We start from the raw sequence: 21,495 nt of genomic DNA on the forward strand, positions 1-21,495 counted from the left end.
GATATTTATAGATTATCGTTGATAATCTCAACGAGATTGATTTTCTCGCTTGAGCCGGGACGTCGATAGCGAGAAAAGCAATCGAGTTGAGATGACCAATGATACTCTGTTTATCGCTATTTAACCTATTACGAAGTTGTCAATTTCGTTAGTAACACCACTGCCTGCTTAGTTTCTAGCGATAATTTTCCACCTCAAGCGAGTAGCATGATATGAAAAATTATCACAAAAAAAAGATCAAAGGAAAAATGCACAAAATAGCGATAAAGGACCTTATCAGTCAGTAGATGCCATGATAAAACAACTGGATAGGCAATAAATAGAAGAAAGAAGAGCAACACCAAGGATGTGTATGCTCACTAATGGTCTAGTTAATAAAGATTCAACATCTAGACTTATTCCAATAAGTAAAGTGGCAGAAAATCAGATAGTTGATTGCGGCCGCTTAGTTGGAAGAAAAAGAAGGGATCATGATAGAGCGACTATAAAGATATAAATATCGTGTTCCAACTAAACACCGACCGTGCAAGGGCTGTATATCCAGTCAAGGTCGTAATTTTGTTACGTAGCACAGACGGACAAGAGTAAAACTTAATTCGGGGGCATGAAAACGAAATTGCAAATTAATTAGTGTTTGGTACAGGTTGATTGTTAATATGCAAAACACAACATAGAACCCTATGGGGAAAACAAAGAACTTTTTTTGTCAGATAACAATGTCAAACTAAACCCCTCACGGGGAGGATTGTGCCTGATATTCATATGATGAAGACATAATTTTTCAATCAGTTTAATTGAAGTCCGGAGCTGGCATGTCAGTTAACTGCTAGTAGTCTGATGTTATTTATGTATTATTGTCATTTTGTTTATTTTCTTTGGTCACATCTTCTGACATCAGACTTAACTGAATTTTAATGTGCGTATTGTTATGCGTTTTCTTTTCTGCATTGGCTAGAGGTATAGGGGGAGGGTTGAGATCTCACGAACATGTTTAACCCCGCCGCATTTTTGCGCCTGTCCCAAGTAAGGAGCCTCTGGCCTTTGTTAGTCTTGTATTATTTTAACTTTTAGTTTCTTGTGTACAATTTGGAGTTTAGTATGGTGTTCATTATCACTGAACCAGTATATATTTGTTTAGGGGCCAGCTGAAGGACGCCTCCGGTGCGAGAATTTCTCGTTGCATTAAAGACCTGTTGGTGACCTTCTGCTGTTGTCTGCTCTATGTTCGGGTTGTTGTCTCTATGGCACATTCCCCATTTCCATTCTCAATTTTATCCACACTAATCTGTGTCCACACTTAATTATTCATTTATACAAAAGTAAAATATTGATATAAATACTTGTGTTTGTCCCCCTTGTAAGTGATATTTGTAACCCCTCTCCCTTGTTTTGTATATTACATTGTAAATAGGTATTGTTGTTTTCTCTGTATTGATGTTTTGTATTGGCTTTATGAGAATAAATATATATTTGCCATATCTATACAGTTATTAACTAACACGTTAAAACGTAAAGAAAATCAACCAAGCAAAATGAGTATGACGCTATCTTTCTAGGTATCAGCAAATGTATTTTCGTTGGTTATTTATTAAATTTTATATGTGAAAGTGAATATTTCAATTGACAAGAAAACACGAACGACTTTTTGTATTTTAGTAATATCGGCCTAAAATCCGTTCATTTGAAAGTCCCTATTTGGTAATATGTGATATTATTCTTATATATTTGTATTTCTCTAAATTAGATTAGACTAAGTTCATATTTTATTTATGATACTTCTTAATTTTTCAATTATATCATGTTCTGTTTTGAAGTTGAAATTTATTTTTTTTAATTTTTTTTATAACAGTAGTTCACCAAACTATCACCACAAAAAACAAAATAAAATATGTAAATTCCATCGTTTTCTCCATTTGATTAATTACCACTTACACAAATAAATTACAATCAAAACAAATGTACAACAAACATCTTCCAGATTGACCCACATATTAATTTCGTTACGTTTTTACCTGCAATTTTTAAAAGTGGGACAATTGGGAAGACGTCATTGGGTCAATAGAACTAAGGAAACTGTCAAGTCTCTCTTGTTCACTTGAAATAGTTACTTGAATATTATTTATTGGCATTGTTTTGAGTTTGTCACGTGCTTAAGTTATTTAGAATAATGACAATAAAGATTTGCTCAGTAAAAATTAATATGTATAACATTTTTGTTTAGGGGTCAGCTGAAGGACGTCTCTTGTGCGGGATTTTCTCGCTGTGTTGAACTTCGACTGTTTTCTGTTCTCTATAGTCGGCTTGTTGTCTCTTCGATACATTTCCCATTTCCATTTTCAATGTTATACAGTATATAACTAGAATTTTAGTTTGGTCCTCATCTCTGTTAATTCAAACGTAACAAAAACTAACAGTTTGTTTGCAAAATACATTAAGGAATATTATAGTATTATACAGTACATTTGAATATGGTGACTTAATTATCTACATTTAATCAAGTTGACTGGAAACCAAACAATTTTATTATGTGCATGTTGATATATCATTGTTAATCTCCAGTTCTTAATCGTTTGGGTAAAAGTTCAAGGTGGAATTTATTCTCGCATTTCACCCCTGCTATAAATGTGTGCCGCTAGGTTTGTTGTTCTTCAATGTCCATCTCTACACTAGAAAGAAAATGACAAATGGGATTATGTATATAATTTCTTTAATTATTGTATTGTTGTGTACAGGTAAGACTTGGTTTTAGATATAATTTTTATAGACAAAAAATATTGAAGTCACTGTTATAATAACTGATATCCTTATTCATTAGAAAGTGTTATTTGATACTTAATTTATGTAGGAAAAAGATGGTTTTTGAGAAAGGATTCTATTATCACCGTTAAATATACGTGTACAATGCTGCACTACCAGTTTGCAAATCTGAAGAATATATACTTGGACAACTTTTGTACTACACACAAAATATTGTAAAATGCTCTAATGATAGTCATAAATACAAAATAGTGGTCAAAATTACACCCAGTGTTACCTGTTGTGCAAAATAGAAAATATCATTATGAAATTAATTAATAACGAAATCTCCTTTAGAAAACAGCATTTAACGCTCAGTAACATTTATCTGAACCCATGTCAACGTGTATGACGTATTCATGTATTCTCATTTATCATTTTTAAGCGATGTTTTCTAATGATAACGCACCTATTAATAACTGTTGGGGAATATTCTATTTGTGTTTATTTAAAACTTAGTTTTAAGGTGGCACTGTAGTATTTCTTGTGCCACAGGGATAATGACAGCGTATTCATACTGTTCACTTTCTAACACTGCCCTGCCTGGGAACAGCATATATAACATATACGTTCCTGCACTGCCCAAGAACCTACATGTACACAGTTAACTGGAGTCATTTCATTATAATATTCAGAAATGGGTCAGAAATAAATTTGAATATGTAAGATGGCCGTTTATCTTTTCTGATATCTTTATGCCAAAAGTTATACTAGTGCTTTTAGGTCTTTTATCATGCAATGATTGTGGAAATGCTCAAAAATTCACCATTATCACAAATATTTCCCACTTTGTATGGTTTCAGAGGAGTTGGGGCTCAATGAAATCGTCCTCTTCCTTTAGTAGTATAGAAATTCAGTTATTACTTTTTACGTCATCTTTTTTATCTTGCAGATTTGATATATGGCCAAGTGTCAACTCAAGAGGAATTAGATGACATTGCTAGGAATTTAAGAATTGAAGTCCATGTTGTTGACAATTTGCAATCCAATGGGAGGAAGCACCTTTTCCGAATTATGTTTGAAAATAAAGGGTCTCATTCTTTATCAGGTTTAAACTGGAAAATCTTTTTCTACAGCTTTTTCATTATTGAAGAAGAACATGTCTTATCACTAGATGGAAACAGCATTTTACCCGGGGGATACATACTTAATGAATCAAAACTTAGAATTGATCATGCTAAAGGTAGTTTATATTCACTCACCCCAGTTGAAGATTTTTTGGAAATTAAACCTAATACAACAAGAGAGATACGTTTCTTTGGGTCGAACTGGGCAATCTCAACATCAGATATACCTCCAAACTGGTATATAACTGTCGATGGGTTATCGCCTCGTGTCTTTGAAAGTACATCAGGTGATTTTGTTGGGAATTTTGATGAACCAAATCAATGGAAGAGAACAAAATCTGACCTTTACAACCCTTACACACCGTTAGATCGATTTGAAAAATATAAAGATATGAGGAAAACTCCAAAGAAAAAAATTGCAATACCAACGCCTAAATCTGTGATTCATTATGACGCCTCGGAAACATTAGATATGCATGGAGACGTTAATATTGTTCACAATGGATTCACAAATGAGGCAACATACCTAGCAAGTAAGTAATCTATAATTAGTACTAGTATCATATATTATTATGTCAAGATATTTGAATATAAATTATTGTAAAGTGTTTTTGCGAAGAGAAATCATATAACTACAAATAAGATATGTTCCATCTGAGGAAGAGAGTTTTGACTTACATTTATATGATGAGCATAAATGAAAGACAAGTATACATTATTTGTTGAGGCTTTACATGCTTATTTGGAATGACTAAATTTGACATCACGACATGGAATATAACCCTTACTGTAGCTAATTTCACTAAAAAAAGATTTTATTTTTATTTCATTTTTGTTTTTACATACATAAGGCCGTTAGTTTTCTCGTTTGAATTGTTTTACATTGTCTTATCGGGGCCTTTTATAGCTGACTATGCGGTATGGGCTTTGCTCATAGTTGAAGGCCGTACGGTGACCTATAGTTGTTAATGTCTGTGTCATATTGGTCTTTTGTGGATAGTTGTCTCATTGGCAATCATACCACATCTTATTTTTTTATATTTAGCATGTTTTTGTATTGATGCGAGCGGTTTCAGTGTTTCTTTATCGATTTTGTAAATTGATAAGGGGACTTGAGAGAATAGCAGAAACAAACCGCTTGTAGGTTTGACTGAGGACGTTAAACCAAATAATTATGCTTTAGTCGATTTACAAAATATTTAATACCAATTAAGGAATGACTGTAACATTTTTCAGCCTATGAAGAAATAACCTAAAAATGAGGTGCACACTTTTTAATAACCCGGTACGCGGGTTATTTAAGTGTGCACCATATTTTTGAGGTTATTTCGAATAGACAGAAAAAATATTACAGTCATTCCTTATTATTCAATTCTGCTTTCCGTTTCTAAGGAGTAAATCATGAAAAAACGTTGATGACGTCATGGTCACATGACAAAATTATGTCAAAAAAAGTTTCAGGGAACTAGAAGACGCATAGGCATGTATAAATTCTACTATGAATAAATTCTACTTCGTTGCATAAAATTTTAAACCACAGATCTGAAGAAAAATAATATCGAGAGAATAGAGTTGGCACTTAATGTCTAAAAACTTAGAGCAAAGAGTATTCATATCAGACCACAATAAAATCAGAAAGGTATGCATGGCGTTGAAAAAGTTTTTGCAACATGTTTAAATTAATTCAGACTATATGAAACGTTGCATTCACGATAATTACGACAAATAATATAACGTTCCTTTATTTATAAACAGATAAAACAACATTCAAACCAGTGAACTCTATTGTGACAGGCACAATAAATATACATCTTTCTGCTAACGGCACAATGACTGCATTAGAGGGATATACTCTAGAAATTGATCCTCCATCCAAAACCATAAGTATAACTGCTAAAACCAATAATGGGATATTTTATGGAGTTCAAACCTTATTGAGTATACTTGCTGATGGATATAAAATACCGAAGCTTCTCATAGAAGATGAGCCTCGATATGAATTCCGTGGTATGCATATTGATATTGCAAGAAATTTCAGACCAAAATCAACTTTGTTAAAACTTTTGGATGCTATGGCAACATATAAATTAAACAAACTTCATCTTCATGCAACTGATGACGAAGGTTGGAGGTTAGAAATCAAAGATTTGCCCGAGTTAACGGAGGTAATATATTTGACTACCATTTACTGCCATAAACTTACACCTTAGTTTGTTCGCATGGAAACAGTTCTGCATATATATCTAGATTAAGTCTTTCCTTTAGTTACATAATATTTATAAACAAGAATGTGTCCTCAGTACACGAATGCCCCACTCGCACTATCATTTTCCATGTTCAGTGGACCGTGAAATTGGGGTAAAAACTCTAATTTGGCATTAAAATTACAAAGATCATATCATAGAACGAACAGACGGACGGACGGACGGACGCACAGACCAGAAAACATAATGCCCCTCTACTATCGTAGGTGGGGCATAAAAAAATCTGATAAAAATAATGCATGGTATCTTTAATATTAACTTATGTTAGTAAGAGTTAGAGGGAGTTTGACAGAGCGTTATTTCCTAACGCTGATGTCTATAGCAACGCTTGGGATAATGTATGGGAATGGGGTGAAGCAAAAAGGGCTTACAATTTTGCAAATGCTGGATATAAGGTAAGCCTCGCGGAATATTATATTTTATCCTGCATTCCTTTTGTCAGTTTACTTAATGTCTTTGTTCGCTTTGGCGAATCTCTGAGAAAAAAAAGTATATCAAAAAATGAAAGGCAAATTCAAAAAGGCGAAGTCTATGAAAACTGACAAACGCTATCAATTAACGGGAAAATGTGAGAAAAAAACAACTGCCATATTTCTGACTTGGTACATGCATTTTCCAATGTGGCTTAAACCTAGAAATTAGACACCGTTGTTGATTTTGCTTTCCATACAGTTTGTATTCTGTAAATTGGGTAGAGTATAGACAAAATCCTAATGTTGCTTATGATATTGTTTCCTCAGATTGGTTCTAAACGTTGTCATAGTTCATCTGAAAATGACTGTCTAATTCCACAGTTAGGGTCAGGGCCTGATAACAGCACTTCTGGGAGTGGATATCTTTCAATTCAAGATTACCAAGAAATACTAAAATATGCCAAGGATCGTCATATTGAAGTTATACCGGAAGTTGACATGCCAGGACATGCACGCGCAGCAATAAAAGCAATGGAGAGTAGATACAAACGGCTTATGCAAAATAACCAAAAGGAAGATGCTGAAAAATTTAGACTTTTCGATCCATCTGATTCCTCCGTATATTTATCAGTTCAATATTTTGGTGACAATGCTCTTAGTCCATGTATTGAAAGTACTTTTAATTTCGTTGACAAAGTGGTGAAAGAAATAAAAGCTATGCATGAAAGTGTTGGAACACCATTAAAAATATTCCATTTTGGTGGAGACGAGGTAGCCAAAAATGCATGGTCAAACTCGGCATCGTGTAGAAAGCTTGGCTTTAACAGCACGAAAAGAAATGAAATTCGGACAAGTTTAAAAAAAATGTTTGCACAGCGTGTTGCCAACATTACACACAAACACGGATTAAATCTTTTAGGTTGGGAAGATGGTTTCTCGGAAGGAAACGGAAAGCCGTTTGACAGAGCGTTATTTCCTAACGCTGATGTCTATAGCAACGCTTGGGATAATGTATGGGAATGGGGTGAAGCAAGAAGGGCTTACAATTTTGCAAATGCTGGATTTAAGGTAAGCCTCGCGGAATATTATATTTTATCCTGAATTCGACCATTTAACTTTACAAATACAAGTGTACAGATAACACGAAGTGATACATGTATAGGAATAATTTACTGGTATCCTGCTTCTGTTGCGAGCAAACGATTACGTTTAAATTAATGTTCAAAGCTGAAATCCAAGAATCATCGCCAACAGGAGAAATTCTGTTTGGTTTTTTTCCTGGAGTTGAGGTTTTCTTCTTATGGTCATGTTTGGTTATTTCAGCTATTCATTTTATTTCTCCTCGGGGTTTCTGGCTGAATTAGTCTTGAGGTTTTCTATGTTTGTTGAATTAAGCATCTGATTATGTTTTTCGAAATGAAGGTTTTTCAATGCATATGGGTTTTAAACACAAAGTAGCATGAAAAAGATGTAAACAAACCCGACTACTAATACAGGAATTGTATGAAAAGCATTGATATACAATGCATAGTGCTGGCATGGAAAGTCGAAGTCACAGTTTTTTTTTACATATAAACTGCCATTTTTTTCTTTTCCCATAGTTTATTGTTTTCTCCGATCTTTCATAACAGCTTTATTTTACAGATAGTCATGTCACATGCAACGCATTTGTATTTTGATCATCCTTATGAACCGGATCCAGAAGAGAGAGGACTCTACTGGGCTCCGAGATTTACAGACACATTTAAGACATTTGGGTTTATGCCAGACAAACTATACGAAAATATAGACGTCAGCAGAATGGGTGCAAAATTGAATCGATCTAAAATCTGTGGAGAGAATGATGTAAATTGTCCGAGTCTGCAAGTGCCAGAAAATATTATCGGTAATAGGTATTTTTTTCTAGTATAATGAAAAGTCAAGTAAATGTTTCTGACCATTGAACTCTTGATTTTTTTTTTAGTTTAGTTATATCTCATTTATCGGTTCTCTAAAAACCATCGGGTTTGGTAAGAACTTAGAGTTATTAGATTAAGCTATTAAACTATGTAAAATCATGCTTCTTCTGGTTAACTTTTCTTCTTGGGCAAGGACAATAGAAAGCAAACATATATTATTACTAATATTATTTAAGATTTCAGAGGAAGGAAAGAATTTTAACATAAAGTTTTTTTTACCTCATTGTCTATTGTCATACAACACGATTTTATATTATTTGCAGGAATGCAAGGTCATTTGTGGAGCGAAACAGTGCTTACAGAGTCTAATTTTTATTACATGGTATTTCCAAGGTTATTAGCTTTGGCTGAACGATCTTGGCATAAGGGCTTATGGGAAGATGAAATCTCGAAAAATAAACGAGACCAGAAAATGAAAAGCGACTGGAGTGATTTTACAGAGACACTTGGAGACCGGGAATTGAAACGATTAGATGAAATGGGTATTGAATACAGAATTTCTCCTCCTGGAGCAAGGTTCGCTATTCTTACTCATTATTACTACTAAAAGTGATAGTATTTATCATTAATGTACAATGTAAACTGTACGTATACGTATATTAAACAGTATTTATATAATACATACATTGTATCTTCACAAAAAGAACAGATGATCATTCGAAAAATCCGATTGGAAATGTATTTCCTCAACTCATACAAAGACATTTTAATTGTGAAAATGTTTATACTAGATAGGCTTGCCTGGTAATTATGAAGTCAGTGATTTTGTTAACACAACTTATTAAAAATATTTAATCTTACATAGATACAAATATTGTGTTTGAAATTATTACTATACCTGTAGAAATCTTATTACAAACGGGGTACTAAATAGTAATTTTTACAGAGCATATGGTCATACTTTTCTCATGTTAATGACATTTTTAGAATGTGTTGGAAGCGTACTGATGGATATAAATGCCTTTGGAACAAAACGTGTATTCATAAATTGAAATTAAGACATTGAACAAGATTTCAATAGCTGTGTGATCTCGTAAACCGGTTTGTGTCTTTTGAACTTTTGTTATTTATCAAATGCCGATCTTATTATTCAAAGTTAACCCTTTCCAACTGATTTTACAGGTTTTTGTTATGATGTGACGTTTCACCAGAGTGACTTTGCATGTCTGTCTCAAGCCATGAGCTTGAAACTAGGTGAATGGTTGTTGGTGAATGCTATCTTCCATATCATGTCTGTTTATCATTTAATGTTTTAGTATAAATCAAATACAATGAATAGTTGTGTTTCTTTTGTCATTTTGGTATTTTAAGGTCATACGGTAACCTGTAGGTGTTAACACCCGTTTCATTTGGTGGATGGTGGATAGTGGTCTAATTGCATGGTAATCATACCATATATCTTTATTTTGATAATGTGCTCTTTTAGAGTTTCAGGAAATATAGCGATAGTAAATGGAGAATATAAATCATCACAGATAGAGTACAGTATTGACAGTGGCAAAACATGGAAGATTGTTCCAAGAAAATGGAACCTAACTGACAAATTTGACGTACTGTTACGAACAAAGCAAGTATTGCTATTTATTTTATACGTAAGGAGGTACAAAAAATTCGACAAAATATAAAAAAATCATTTTTTTCATTACAACTTTTATTTATTACACTAGTCTATTAGTTGTTAATTAATTATGATATGGTACAAATATCAACCCAAAAAAAAATCAATTTGTTTTGGCCCAGGAGACTTTTAAAATGTTAACATCATTGAAAAAGCTCCAAATTATCTCCCTTTTGTGCAAAAACGTCATTTTTAGCATTAAATTTGAAATATATCTTTTTAACTCATAAGTAACCTTAATTTTTTTCAGACACATCAAATGTGGCGGGGTTACTTAAGTTTGTTTTTACATTTTTTATGATAACCTCTGTGTGGCATGTTTGTGAGAAATTGTATGTTTGAACAAATGATTAATAAAAGAAATATATTGTGAATAGATTAAAAACACTGAGACAGCTTGATTACATATTTTAATTCCCGCCATTTTAAGGTATCAATTTATCTATTATAAAACAGTTTGTTTTTAGGTCTGCTGATGGACATAGAAGCAGCAGATCAGTCAAGTTTAACCCAGGTATTGATTAAAAATAAAATCACAAAAATACTGAACTCTGGGAAAAATTGAAACAGGGAAATGCCTAATCAAATGGCAAAATCAAAAGCTCAAACACATCAAACGAATGGATGACAACTGTCATGTTCCTAACTTGTTACAGGCATTTTCTTGCAGAAAGTTGTGGAATAAACTTTTTAAAGCCGGTAAGCCTCTCACTTGTGTGACAGTCGCATCAAATTCCATTATATGGACAAAACAAACAGACACAATATGTAAAAATGTCAAAAATAGGGGCACAGAAATCAATTTTGGTCTATAATTCTAATCACTATAAAATAAACTTTTGTTACAAAGAATTACAAAAAGGCATACACCAAAATTAAGAACCTCATTCGATTATTACTTTTTATTATAAGATTTTATTTATCTATGTGAAATCCTCCCATAAAGGATTGACAGATTTTAAATACTGGGACCGAATCCTTACCCTGACAGACACATGGTTTCATTCTAACCAATGAAGGAAACGCAAGCTAAAATTTCATGAATTTGGAAAAAGTTTTTCAACTACAAGAGGTTAAGTAGCAGTGATATTATTCTCAAAAAAATTTTCCCCTGTAGAAGTTTTATTCCAGTCAAAGAAGAGAAACTCCTGAGGACAAATTACCATCAGCAAAGCAACGTTTCTAATTTAGTTACGGTGACCTTGACCTTTGGTCTATTAACAACAAAATCAACATGCTTCTCTTTTTTCGATATATCTCCATCTTAATGATTTTGATCTCAAACATACATGGGAGGCTCAAGTTCTCATAAAAAATAAACCCACGGACGAACAAAGATTACAGGTCTATACGTATGCTTCCAACTATTTTGTTTTTTTTGGGGGGAAGGGGGGGCATCATAAAAATATGATAATAATAGTTAATATAAGCAGGTTATTCATCGTTGCATTTTTGAACGGAAGCATTATCAGGAAAACTGTGAAAAGATTTGAGCACATGCTTCTATCGTTGTTATATGAAATCTAATCAGAATCTAATAAGCTAACTTTGCGGCGGTTTCTAATATTTTTGAGATCGTTTGAGAGATAAACAAGCGATGATTTATATTCGCGTTCTATTCTACTCGCAAAAGTCGCGGATAAAATAAATTGCTAGTGAAATAAGTTTGCATGTAGTAATCCGATATGAAGATAGACAATAATATTCTGGATCTTTCTACAAGAACATCATGAAAAATAGATATTTACTTGGAAATAATGCTTTGAGCGCAGTTTTTCATTTAGCAGAATAATCTAACAAAATGTGTTTTGCTTCCATTTTTTAATCGTTTATTTTCAGTCGACCAAGAAATGATCGATTATCTGGCTGAAAATCTCGACATATCATTCAACGTTCTAGACAATTTGGTGGACACCGACAAGAGCTTTTTACAACGCATTTCAATCACCAATATTGGATCAACAACAATACTTCCAGGAAATTGGAGTATATTCTTTTACCATATTCGAGCTATAAATAGTCTAAAACCACTCATACTGCCGGATTGCGGAATGGTGTTAGAGCATATTGCCGGAAGTTTGTACAAGTTAACACCGGATAAAAGCACATTTATTAAAATAGATCCTCAAGGACAAGTTAATTGTCAGTTCCATGCTAAGTACTGGTCAGTGGCTGTTACAGATAACATGCCGAACTGGTATGCATGGAGCCATGGCACTCAGCCCAAGACAATATATTCTACATATGGTGAAGACCTATCCTTTATAGGACCTTACGATACTAAAAATAAGTGGAAGCGATATCCAAGTGATAGATACGATCCTTTCTTTTCTCGCACGCGTTATGTCATGAATAGTGACGTAGCAAATCTTGGCAATGCAAGTGAAGTTGTTAAAGAGGGAACATACGTTATTCCAACACCACAATATATGACCGTAGATACGACAAAATCAGTTCAGATCAGTGCATTAGACGGTTGGGTTGTATTAGAAAGTTCTGATTTTCCGAAAGAAGTAGCGTTAGTTTCAGGTAAGAATTTATTAATTTACCTTATTCCGATAAGAGAATTATTCTTTATTCGGTTTTTGAAAGTGTTTTTACTGCAGACATAGATAGTTTTAATTCTTACTTAACTAAAATAATTCTGGCCACTCATCGATCTGAACAGTAAACTGTAGGGTTTCTATTTTTTGTCCTTAAAGGAGAGACCAACGATACCAAAGGGATATTCAAACTCATAAGTCGAAAACAAACTGACAATGTTCTGATTAAAAGCGAAAAACGACAAAAAAGACAAACATCAGTACACAAAATACGTCATCGGAAACTGGAGACTGACGAACCTCACCTAATAATCAGGGTGATCTCAGTTACTATATACTTCAATGGAAGTAAAAGATGAATTGGAGTTTATGTTTTCACTAGGTCATGATGTTGATTGTCGTTGCTTCAAATATTGCATACATATTCAGGACGGGAACAATGTAACATTAACTCGATAGCTAGTTTTGGTAAAGTTAATAGACCGTGATGAATCATAGGACATATATGAATTGATAGGGGGCAGACATTTTGATTGGAATTAGGAAACCTACATACACATTACACATTACAGAGTTGTTTGAATAGTTCTTTAACATACAGTGAGCGCAATGCATCCTTCTTGCATGAGGTATCAGATTTAACATCCCTATTTTGACAGGACGTGGCTACGTAGTTTTGTATCCCGCACAACCAAATGTACTCATGCATGGATTTACTGATTGACAGGAGAATCTGTCTGATTACTTGTGTCAACTTTTGTTCCTTTTTTAAAGATTCCAGGTCAAAAATATTTAATTTGTGCAAATTGAAAAACTGCTGAACCAATTGAATAAGTATAACACATAAAAAACACAAGAACCACATCAACAAACGACAACTACTTAACATTAGATTCCTGACTTAGGACAGGTGCAAACACATGCAGGTTTAAATTTTTTAATATAGTACCAACCTTCACCCTTATGATATCAGAAACAAAAGTTTAACATCACAACATAAAATGACATACTATAAAATATCAATTGAAATGACTTAACTCAATCAAAAGACATATCAAAATCATGTTCACTTGTTTTAAAGTAAAACTTGGCCATTCAAGTATAATTTTTTTTTTTTTTAAATTTGAAGTTTCATATGACTTTCAACAGATGCAAAACATAGGGCGGTTATGATAAGTTAACTAATGGGAGCTATATACAAAATACATAATTCTGTATTGATTGTATTGTTTGATTACAGATTTTTATGCTATCAACATCAGCGTACCCAATCAAATGTCGAAAATCATTAGATTCATAAAGAGAGATATCTCAAAATTTCCAACTTCATTAGCAAAGACTGAAGCATACTTTCTTGAAGTGAAACCAGAACTTCATGAAATAAGAATAACAGTAAATAGTCCCAAAGGAGCCTTTTATGCGGTGCAAACTTTGAAGAGATTAAGTGTCGAAGTTGCAAAGAATTCCTACAGAGTCTACAACATCTACATAAGTGACGCACCACGGTACGACTACCGGGGAATGTTTCTTGACGTAGGAAGGAATTTCCACACAAAAGAAGAGATTAAAATTTTACTTGACTTCATGTCAGTTTACAAACTGAACAAATTTCAATTACATTTATCAGAAGATGAAGGTTGGAGACTAGAGATACCTGGTTTAGAAGAATTAACTACGGTAATGTAGTCACTCTTGTATATAAATAATGTGAATGTAGAGTACAAACATATTGAAACGTCCTGTGTGTTTAATTTCAGTCACATATTTTTAGGAATTTGTAATAGAGAACTCACGGTAAGATTCTTTCATATGACAGAAAGTCTTAAAAGTCTATCTCTTTTATCCCTTTATTCGAGCTTCCATAGTGAGTCTTTTGTCTATCTCTGAAATTGTCCAAATTCGACATCGGTTGCTTTTAACAGATACTACCGATTATCTGCAATCACACAAAGATAGTATGAACACCGATAACCAGTGACGCTGTTTCTGATTTGCATTTCCTTTATCAGACAAAGTTTCTGAATGAGTTTCAATGCAGCTCTTTTGAAGTCCGACAAGTTAAAACATCCCAATGAAATCAATATTATATCCAACAAAGTCCAAATGAAGCGCATTTAAGGAAGTAAAGGTCACTGTACAGCTTCCAACAATGATCGACACCAATAGTATATAGCAGCTACTGAAAGCTCCGAGATGACTTTCAAGATTCCATTCAAAAGTTTTATAATCCTCAGACACAGCATGATTGTACATAAGGTAAACATTCATACATGCATACATATATACCTAAATAGACGATAAATTTATACAGTTATTTTGATACAATAATTATGAAAACATTCTGTTTAAAAAGTCAATCAAATGAAATAAATTGATCAGTCAAATTATGTTTTAGAATAGACTTGAGAACAATTCAGGGTTGGCAAAAACCCGGGTTTTATTAGTATTGCCCAGCCCAGTGGGAAATACTGGGAAAACCCGGCTTTTACTGGGTTTTACCGGGTAATACTGGGTAATATGAAATACTGACCAGAATTTTAAAGAGGATTCAGTGATTAAACACAAATGCAATACATTTAAAATATTTATAAACACATTTTATTTATAAATAAGTTTCAATACTTGTATAAGAGTTTTATAAGACAAGTTTATACATTTGAGAAAGTATTGTTTTTTTCAAATGTATAACACTAATATTTAGAATTTTAGAACAGTTGCATGTAAGAAAAATTACTTTAACTGTCAAAGTAAATAATGTATATGTACATCACTAATTAATAAGTCATTATCCAGATTAGAACACAGATATGTTTATATAATAATAATCAGCCTTTTCATTTCTATAAGTGTTAATTATAATGACATGTACCTGCAGGGTGTTTATTTAGAAATATGATTGTATTTCTATTTGAGTTTACAATTCACTCAAACACTGCATTAAAATGTATTTTTTGCAAAGTTTGGATTATTGAAACAATGCTAGAAAATTAATAAGGTATCCTAAAATGTGCAAATCTTGTTTTCTGCCCATATAGAATAAGTGTAGAAATGAATGAAATTGAATTTTCAATCTTTTAGCAATGACTCTCAATGGTTATCTATATAAAAGGTATATATTTAGCTATAATACTATGAAACTACCACAAGTTTTTACTGTTTTGTGTTGAAATAAGCTTAAAAATCATATTGCCCACTATTGCCCAGTATTACCCATTTCAGGGAGTATTGCCCAGCCCGGGAAAACCCGGATTTTCCCACCTGGGTTTTCCCGGGCGGGTAATACTTTGCCAACCCTGGAACAATTTCATCCATATGGATTTGATCATTCCATTTAATACTAGTCATGTTAAATCAAAAATGGATTAACCATAATATAAGCAATCAACATAGGCATAGATTACCTTAATTTTTAGCTGTATTTGGCAAAACTTTTAGGACTTTTGGTCCTCGATGATCTTCAACTTCGTACTTTATTTGGCCTTTTAACCTTTTTGGATTCGAGCGTCACTGATGAGTCTTTTGTAGACGAAACGCGTGTCTGGCGTATATACAAAATTTAGTCCTGGTATCTATGATGAGTTAATTATCTTTATACCTTAATGTGTTTGTAGTGTAATAGATGATAATTTATTTCTACATAATTAGTATCCTTTTCATTTTGTATCTTTTTATAGTTAATATACTATCAATTTGGATATTTTGACTTTTAAACTGGTGTTTTTCGCGTTACTTGATGATATGCAATGAATGAATAAATACTTCAGTTGCCACAACCATGTGTTGAAATAAGAAGGCACCGATTTTTTGTTATCACTGTCTGATTCTAAATTTCTTCTTCAAATAATAGAACACGCCTGATAATGGGTATTTTTTTCTTTATTCATTTCATATACATACATGCAGGTTGGATCCAATCGATGTCATGATTTAAAGGAAAGAATATGCACAGCTTCACAACTAGGATCTGGGCCACATAAAAACAACTCTGGAAGTGGGTTTTATACTGTTGCTGAATATCAAGAAATATTAAGATATGCTAATGACCGATACATACAAATCATTCCTGAATTTGACATGCCTGGTCATGCAAGAGCTGCAATTGTTTCAATGAAGGAAAGAAAGAGAATTTACGATATGAGAAAAAATAGTTCAATGGCTGAGCAGTACCTGCTACATGATCCTGATGACGTTTCAGATTATATGTCAGTTCAATGGTTTGTAGACAATGCCGTCAATCCTTGCATTGAAAGCACATATACTTTTATTGATCACTTAATTACAGAAGTAAAAGCTATGCATGATGGGATACAAAATTTGGAAATTTTCAGTTTTGGAGGCGATGAAACTGCAAAAGGTGCTTGGGAAAAGTCTCCGAAATGCAGAGAATTTATAGCGAACAACATAGGCATAGACTCGGTGAGTGATATAAAAGAGCATTTTGCACGACGCGTTGGAAATATAGCCAGTAGAAAAGGATTGGATATCTCCGCCTGGGAAGACGGGCTTATGCATGGGAAAACGCCTTTTGATTTGACTCATCTTGTACCAAATGGAAGGTATACATATTCAATTATATCAGTTTTGAAATTTTTATATATTCGTGCACATTCTGAAGTAAATTAATGTTTAGATTTTTAGTTCGTCAAAGTTTGAAAATTGTTATAAACATTGTTCCTTCTTAAATTGTGTATCTTTAAAACTTAAATTATATGTATATCTAAGTGTGTGTCACCACATTGAAATGTGTTTTTGCATTGAACTTGAATCCGAGTATTTTTATTTTTATTTAATTTTTCAGTGCCGTCGCTCAAAAGGCGTTTAGTTGAAAAATCTTAGTTAATTAATTAGAATACTTTCATTATTAGGAAAGCTTACACTAGTGCATGGGATAATGTTTGGGAAAAAGGAGGCGGTGATCGTAGCTATAGATTAGCTAATGCGGGCTACAAGGTAAGTATATATAAGTACATATAAATATATCTGCAATAGAAAGTGCAGCTTCACCTTTAACCAGTAGGATGAAAACAAATATGCTTATATGCAAATGCGGAAAAGATATCAGGAAGATACAAATACAAATATTTGTTCTTAAAAACAATAAGTCCACTGCACGGTTTTTGCATGAACCCTATTAGGGGTTCCCGCCGAGTATATTCATGAGTTGGCGCAAAGAATTGTGTATCTAAAGATATACAATTCCTCGTTTAAAACTTTCAACCATATCTGAATCAAATAGATTAAGGGTTTGTTGTCATTGATACAAATCAGCATTAAAAAAATGAATGAGTCTATTAAAACAAATGCTACATCAATCTTTAAAACCTGCATCATATGTCAAGTATGGCTCTCCATTTCAACAAGTTTTATTTGTATCTGTTTGCAGGTTATACTTGCTTTAGCAACCCATTTATATTTCGACCATCCTTACGAACCTGATCCTGCTGAGAGAGGATATTATTGGGCAACAAGGTACACCGATACTAGAAAGGCGTTTGGATTTATTCCAGATAACATATATGCTAATGCTGACGTCAAAAGAAATGGAGCGCCATTGACGGAATCTGAGATTTGTGGAGGCAATACATGTTACGAGTTGGCAAAACCGGACAATATCATGGGTAAGTGATATGTCATGGACATTTTTATTTGTATCATCTAATTGGTGTCTTTAACCTATGCCAACATTTGAAGAAATAAATTTATCGAAAATAATTATAATGCGGGGAAGAAAGGTTTTACAATATTTAGGACTTTTAATTTACTACAAGAATCGTCTAACCAACTGTTTCCTTGTGAGAAGACAGGTAGAATTAAAAAAAAATTTGACAAATGGGAAAGGTGATTCAGCCATACATTATATATAGGATAAGAAATTCGCATTGATTAATTGTCCTGAGTTTAAGAATGGAAAACGAACTCTGCATTCCCGAAACTCAGGTGATAATTATTTTTATTTAGTTTCCAATACATATTAATTACCACAAGTCCATTACTAGACGTCTAGTAATTGACTTCTGATTTTAAATATTATTGTATCGACTTATTGTTGTCCTTCACAAACTGGTGGTATTTCAACGAGCAGATAAACCTGGCTCAGAATAGCTTGAGCTTCTGTACTATGAGATACAGCATTACACACAGTGTCATTCTTGTATTAGAATGAAGGCTTTTGACGCTACATTTGGTCAAAAGGCTAAGGATGATATTTATGTAGGTTCACAATAGACTGACGAGTTAATTGAAGAAGACAAAAGTAGAGTCAATGCTTGAAACAGACGGGGTCCTAATGTCTGGCGAACGTACAGACACGTGCGCAAGTCTAAATTCTTTATTTTATTTGTGATTGTTTTGTCGAGCCGGCGATTTCTGTCGGAGAAAGCTCAACATAGGGATAGTGATTTGGCGGCGACACTGTTAGTTTACTTCTCAAAAGCTTTATATTTTAAACTTTGTATACAGATACCTCATTTCATGGATCAGTGAACAAGGTTAAGTTTTGGAGTCGTCAGATTGTAACAGTACTTAATTTAAACGTTTAAATAGGATATTTTATATTGGCTGTTTATAGTTAGTGGCATTTTCGTAGAAAGAAGTTGAGGCGTGAGCGCTATTGAGTCTGCTAGTTAATTTAGTTTTGATTGTACCTTTTATCTGCATTTTTATTAGGTATGATGGGACTCGTATGGTCAGAAACATCCCGAACTAAAGATCAACTTCATGACAGATATTTTCCAAGGATGCTTGCAGTTGCAGAACGTGCATGGCATAAAGCGAAATGGGAAAACATTTCGGAGAAAAAGGATAAAATGATGGAACTAAATAAAGATTGGACAAATTTTGCTAATCGTCTTGGTTATAGAGAATTAAAGCACCTTGATGATATCGGGATTAAATACAGAGTACCACTACCTGGTGCAAAGTTTGTATATTTTGTTGTTGTTTAAAAATATAAACAGGAAAATCCCCAAAATACTGAACTCCGACAACAATTCAAATAAGGAAAGTTCTTAATCAAATGGGCAAATTATCAAAACCTCAAACACACCAAACAATTAGATAACAACTTATCATCATACTGACTTGGTACAGACATTTTCTTATGTAGAATATTAATATTCTCTCGCATCAGATTTTGGTTGAACCTTTTCTGTGTGCTTTTTATGCAAAAATTTAAAAAATGTATCCAAAAGAAATAATGAAATAAGTTATAATTCCAGCGGAGATGACTATGACCCAATTTTTATTTTATATATGTTTGGACACAAATTCAAACCGACTACATAACATATGACGGAGCTGAGTTCCGAATAATATGAATCGAATGTTTTGTAAATACAGAAGCGTCAAATTATGTAAATTTCGGTAAGTAGATTCATTGTATACTTATTTTATTCAGGTGTTCCACGCGTAACTAAGTTTTCAACTAAAATATATGTCACTTCCACTCGCGGTAGTCCACAAAAACTATTTTGTTATATAGCGTTATAATTAATTTACATTTACGAAATTTTATGCAAAATTGCTGTTTCTCTAGGATGTCTGGAGATACATTGAAAACAAATACAGCTTTCCCAGGGCTTGTTGTAGAGCACAGTCAAGATAACAGAACATGGAAAATAGGAAAGCTTGATGGGGTTTCAAAGACGTTTTTAAGAACCAAGTATGCATTTCTCTTTCTGCTATATTATTTTCGAAAGTTTGCATTATGATTCGACCAATCTTTTTAAAAGCATTGACTTCAACTTTCAAATAAGGTTTAGTAATGTTTAAATACTTTAGTTTTGAAAATTAAAACAATTAACAACGAAATTAGCTTCAATTATTATCCATTCGAAAGAGTATATTTTCCTTTTTATACTATAGATAGTTTTAAAATGTATACTTATTTGATCTGAATGTTTTGCTCTTTTATTTTTAGATCTGCTGATGGATCTAGAACAAGCAGAATCATTTCAGTCTCTAAAATCACATCTTCAGCTATGTCAGAAAAATATTCAATAACAGTTTTTGTTGCAAGTTTCATTTTATCATTTTCACTATTATAAATCTATCATCAAATGTGTTTTCAAATGCATTTTTTTTCAGTATGATCAGTATTAAAAAAAACATTTTTTCATTAGTGTTTCTCATTTCTCCGTTTTTATAGAGATTAGACCGTCGGTTCACCAGTTGGAATGGTTTTACACGTATCGTTTTTAGGGCCCTTTATATCTTGCTGTTCGGTGTGAGCCATGCTAGCTCCGTGATAAAGACCGTAATTTGACCTATAAAGGTTTACATTTACAAATTGTGACTTGTAATTAGTTAAGAGGGTTGTCTCATTGGCACTCATACCACAAATTGTTATATCAAATTAACCGAGTTTCAACGTGTTCATGCACGTCTCTTTGTAGCTAATACAATGTGCTAATCACCAATCAAAACCTCAAGTTGAACTGATCTTTGACATTTCTACAAATACACTTAAGTGTTACATAAATTTGGAGCGTCCAACGCGCTGTTATGCATCACCGAAACTTTAACAATTGGAAGACATGGATGTATAAAAAAAGAAATGATAGAAGTTATATGATCAAAAAGGTCCTTAAAATAGAGAAATTCGTCAATGGTCACTTTTTCATGATGAAATTGAATTCTTAGTTTCTTTGTTTATAAACGGGGAATTTTAGACTTCCGAGCTCTTGATTACTTCGGATACTAATAGTCCACTAGCATTGAATTGATATCGACCCAGTGATGTATAAAAAAAGATAACACTTCATAAATTTTGTGCGACCATAGTACATTTCTGGAAATGTATCATTTTGAAATCTTGTAATGGTCAGTTAATTTATAA

At 33.0% G+C, this 21,495-nt stretch overlaps 1 protein-coding gene across 2 annotated transcripts; it reads left to right on the top strand.

Annotated features, from left to right (window-relative positions):
* Positions 1–2,588: 2,588 nt before the first annotated feature.
* On the top strand, positions 2,589–20,773 carry LOC143063778 (beta-hexosaminidase-like). Of its 2 annotated transcripts, XM_076236152.1 has the most exons (16): positions 2,589–2,732; positions 3,689–4,396; positions 5,619–6,028; positions 6,868–7,608; positions 8,185–8,425; positions 8,762–9,014; positions 9,925–10,065; positions 10,584–10,630; positions 11,956–12,645; positions 13,900–14,336; positions 16,563–17,215; positions 17,525–17,609; positions 18,043–18,277; positions 19,326–19,578; positions 20,194–20,319; positions 20,578–20,773. In XM_076236152.1, exons 1-16 carry the CDS (start codon positions 2,678–2,680, stop codon positions 20,702–20,704), a joined length of 5,202 nt encoding a protein of 1,733 aa, XP_076092267.1. In that variant the 5' UTR covers positions 2,589–2,677; the 3' UTR covers positions 20,705–20,773. The 2 variants fall into 2 exon arrangements, with proteins under 2 accessions (XP_076092267.1, XP_076092268.1); XM_076236153.1 differs by lacking the exon at positions 6,868–7,608.
* Positions 20,774–21,495: the final 722 nt, after the last annotated feature.

The sequence above is a fragment of the Mytilus galloprovincialis genome, chromosome 2 (assembly GCF_965363235.1).
Source record: "Mytilus galloprovincialis chromosome 2, xbMytGall1.hap1.1, whole genome shotgun sequence".
In the NCBI taxonomy this organism is placed as follows: domain Eukaryota; kingdom Metazoa; phylum Mollusca; class Bivalvia; order Mytilida; family Mytilidae; genus Mytilus; species Mytilus galloprovincialis.

Bases quoted from the DNA above. Each gene is read 5' to 3' on its own strand.
- LOC143063778 (XM_076236152.1), top strand. From the start codon at position 2,678: ATGACAAATGGGATTATGTATATAATTTCTTTAATTATTGTATTGTTG. The intron at 2,733-3,688 runs GTAAGACTTGGT...TTTATCTTGCAG, and splicing joins TATTGTATTGTTGTGTACAG to ATTTGATATATGGCCAAGTG. The intron at 8,426-8,761 runs GTAATAGGTATT...TATTATTTGCAG, and splicing joins AGTGCCAGAAAATATTATCG to GAATGCAAGGTCATTTGTGG.